Genomic DNA, 2,559 nt, shown 5'->3' on the forward strand with positions numbered 1-2,559 from the left:
AACTCATGAACTTTGACCTAACTTGAAAAATTAAATTTGTTAAAAAGTGACTAGCGATGATTATAATGTATGATTGTATATCCGCCAAAGATGAATTGTAGATAGAATGTTTATACGTATCAGATATAAGTTTCGAATAGAATTAATTGTATGTACACAGATGATTATTGCTAATTCTTGAGCATACGAGATGAAAGATAAAGTTTATTCGTGATATAAACGGTCTATTATTCAGGCTATCTTGTGACTGATTTTTATTTTTTTTTATAACCACTCAAGATGCAATGTTAGTAAATTTGAATTTGACAAACATACAAGGTAGTAAACTTACTTTAGGTAATTAAATCTAGATAACCACAAGATTGACAAATCAATGGATCTTTTGATGAATAAATAATTTTTATTAAGTCACCACCAATTTGATTAATCAATATTGAATCAATACAACATTTTGTTGATAAATATATATAAATAGACACCATGAAAATTACTTCTCATGACCAGAAAAAAATGAATGAGTTTCATAATTACAATTTGTCAGAACATATGTATATATAATTTGCATTTTAGTTTAAGTTATTTAGCAAAAATCAGGAAATGTACAAAAATTTCCTCATCTTTAAGATTGTGAAAGCTTCTGGTACAGACCCATGTCCATTCCATTGTAAGCTATAGGAGCATACATCCACATTTCATCTGAGCTCAACAACTGCATAAAGTTCACCAAAACATGAAATAATAAATACGAGTAATATCAAATAAAACGATCAATAAAACAATGCAACGACATCACAATTAATTAATATTAAAATCATCTATTGTTAATTAGTATACCTTAATTTGAAGCTGCAAGAACTTGACATATTGGACAGCTTCTTCAAGCATTGTGCTAATATCAACCTTAGTTCCGTTTGGTACCAAGTTCTGAAGGACTTTCAATCTCTCATTAATCCTCTCTCTTCGTTTCTGTTAATCGAGCAAAACGCCATGTTAGATTATCGCGCAATTTCATATAAACAAAGAATACGATTGATTCATATTAAGTAATAATCATATATATCTAATATAAACACGCGTACCCTTGCATAAAGGCTTTGAGGATCAGTGGCTGCACCTCGACCAGCTCTAGTTTTCCAGGTCGAATTTTCACCGCCTCCATTCAAATCATCCTCCGAACTACAAGAACTTGAGCTCGCAATTGGCGCATTTACAACTGCTTTTTTGTTATCTGTATCATCTACATTATTCTCGTTGATATTTTCAGTAGCATCCGTCGCCTTTTGTTTCTTCTTTGGTTGCACTTTCTTTACATTTTTCTGTTATTAAAAGAAGAATATTTTATTAGACTTTTTCAAAAGATATTTTAATTTAAGTCCACAACCTCGCAATGACTAAATAAAAAATTAACACTCACATTAACTCGTGTAACCCTAGTTTTCTTTTTTGGATTCTTCTTTTCGTCATTGACTTTATCTTCAACTGCATCTGGTGATTCGACCATTTCGAGTTTCCTTTTTAAGGTGTGTTGATCAGAAATTGGGACCAACTGATCATCTTGTTTCATACAACGCGTTTCGTCCACTGAATCGTCTGCAGAAAGGACTTGGGCTAGTAATGATGAGATGTTATAGTTTTCATCAAAAACATGAACTTGATCATGATTATACGCGCCATTTGTTGGTACGTTAACGTTATAACCAGCACTAGAATTGTTGCTAGCTTCTTGAGAGAAATAATGGTAGAAATTTGGATTAATATTTTCGTTATTATAGCCAAAACCATGATCTTCGATGAACAACGAATTGGAATTGTTAGCTTCAGTCATAACAGATGAAACCATAGAAGGAATATCAAATTTTAACCCATGATCTTGTTGATGATCATTTGAAAACAAATCATGGTTGGAGAAATGATCTGAATCTTGATCACCGGCGAAAAGTTTGCTTAAACATTCCCATTCTTCATTTGAAAAGCTACCAAAAGTTTCCATCTTTTTGTAAAAATGGATTAGAGGACACAATTAAGATGATAATGTTTATAGAAGATGGCTTTTAAATGTGTTGGGAGATGGAGATGTTGGGAAACATATTTATACCCTTTATGAGAAATACTTGATTAATTAATTGCTAATGATTTGGTTATTGGTACTTGGTTGTTCTCTTCTGTATTTATGTGTATTTAAAATTATGAGTCCACTGTGGGACATATATAGCTATCAAGCAAAGTACAATACATGACATAATCAGGGAACTTGAGCTTAAAATTGTTTATTTATTTAGTTTTCTGTTCGACAAAAATAACAAAAATAGATAACAATGTCACTTCATCGAAAAATGATGGAAGCAACAGGATACAAAGAAAACTGTTAGGCTCGGGAACATTAAATCAACACTATTAGACAAGCTAAACATTAACTACAACCGAGTCCAACCTGTTAAAAAAATTAATAAAAAATTGAACGACTAAATAAGGACATACTGTAAAAGACAAGCTACAAAAGTCATAAACTACAAACGTCAACAAAGAAAAAATAAGACAAACATTCCAACAAAGAGTGTA

General features: G+C 31.3%; 1 protein-coding gene across 1 annotated transcript; it reads right to left on the reverse strand.

Moving 5' to 3' along the window:
* Positions 1-619: 619 nt before the first annotated feature.
* Positions 620-1,990, reverse strand: LOC139859357 (uncharacterized). The gene is made up of 4 exons (XM_071848146.1): positions 1,415-1,990; positions 1,080-1,316; positions 835-966; positions 620-709 (listed from the first exon to the last, which is right to left on the reverse strand). The coding sequence occupies exons 1-4, from the start codon at positions 1,988-1,990 to the stop codon at positions 620-622; spliced, it is 1,035 nt and encodes a 344-aa protein (XP_071704247.1).
* Between the last annotated feature and the right edge of the window lie 569 nt (positions 1,991-2,559).

The sequence above is a fragment of the Rutidosis leptorrhynchoides genome, chromosome 7, assembly GCF_046630445.1.
Source record: "Rutidosis leptorrhynchoides isolate AG116_Rl617_1_P2 chromosome 7, CSIRO_AGI_Rlap_v1, whole genome shotgun sequence".
In the NCBI taxonomy this organism is placed as follows: domain Eukaryota; kingdom Viridiplantae; phylum Streptophyta; class Magnoliopsida; order Asterales; family Asteraceae; genus Rutidosis; species Rutidosis leptorrhynchoides.

Bases quoted from the DNA above. Each gene is read 5' to 3' on its own strand.
- LOC139859357 (XM_071848146.1), bottom strand. From the start codon at position 1,990: ATGGAAACTTTTGGTAGCTTTTCAAATGAAGAATGGGAATGTTTAAGC. The intron at 1,317-1,414 runs GTGAGTGTTAAT...TTTTAATAACAG, and splicing joins CTAGGGTTACACGAGTTAAT to AAAAATGTAAAGAAAGTGCA. The intron at 967-1,079 runs GTACGCGTGTTT...CTCGATTAACAG, and splicing joins CTCAAAGCCTTTATGCAAGG to AAACGAAGAGAGAGGATTAA.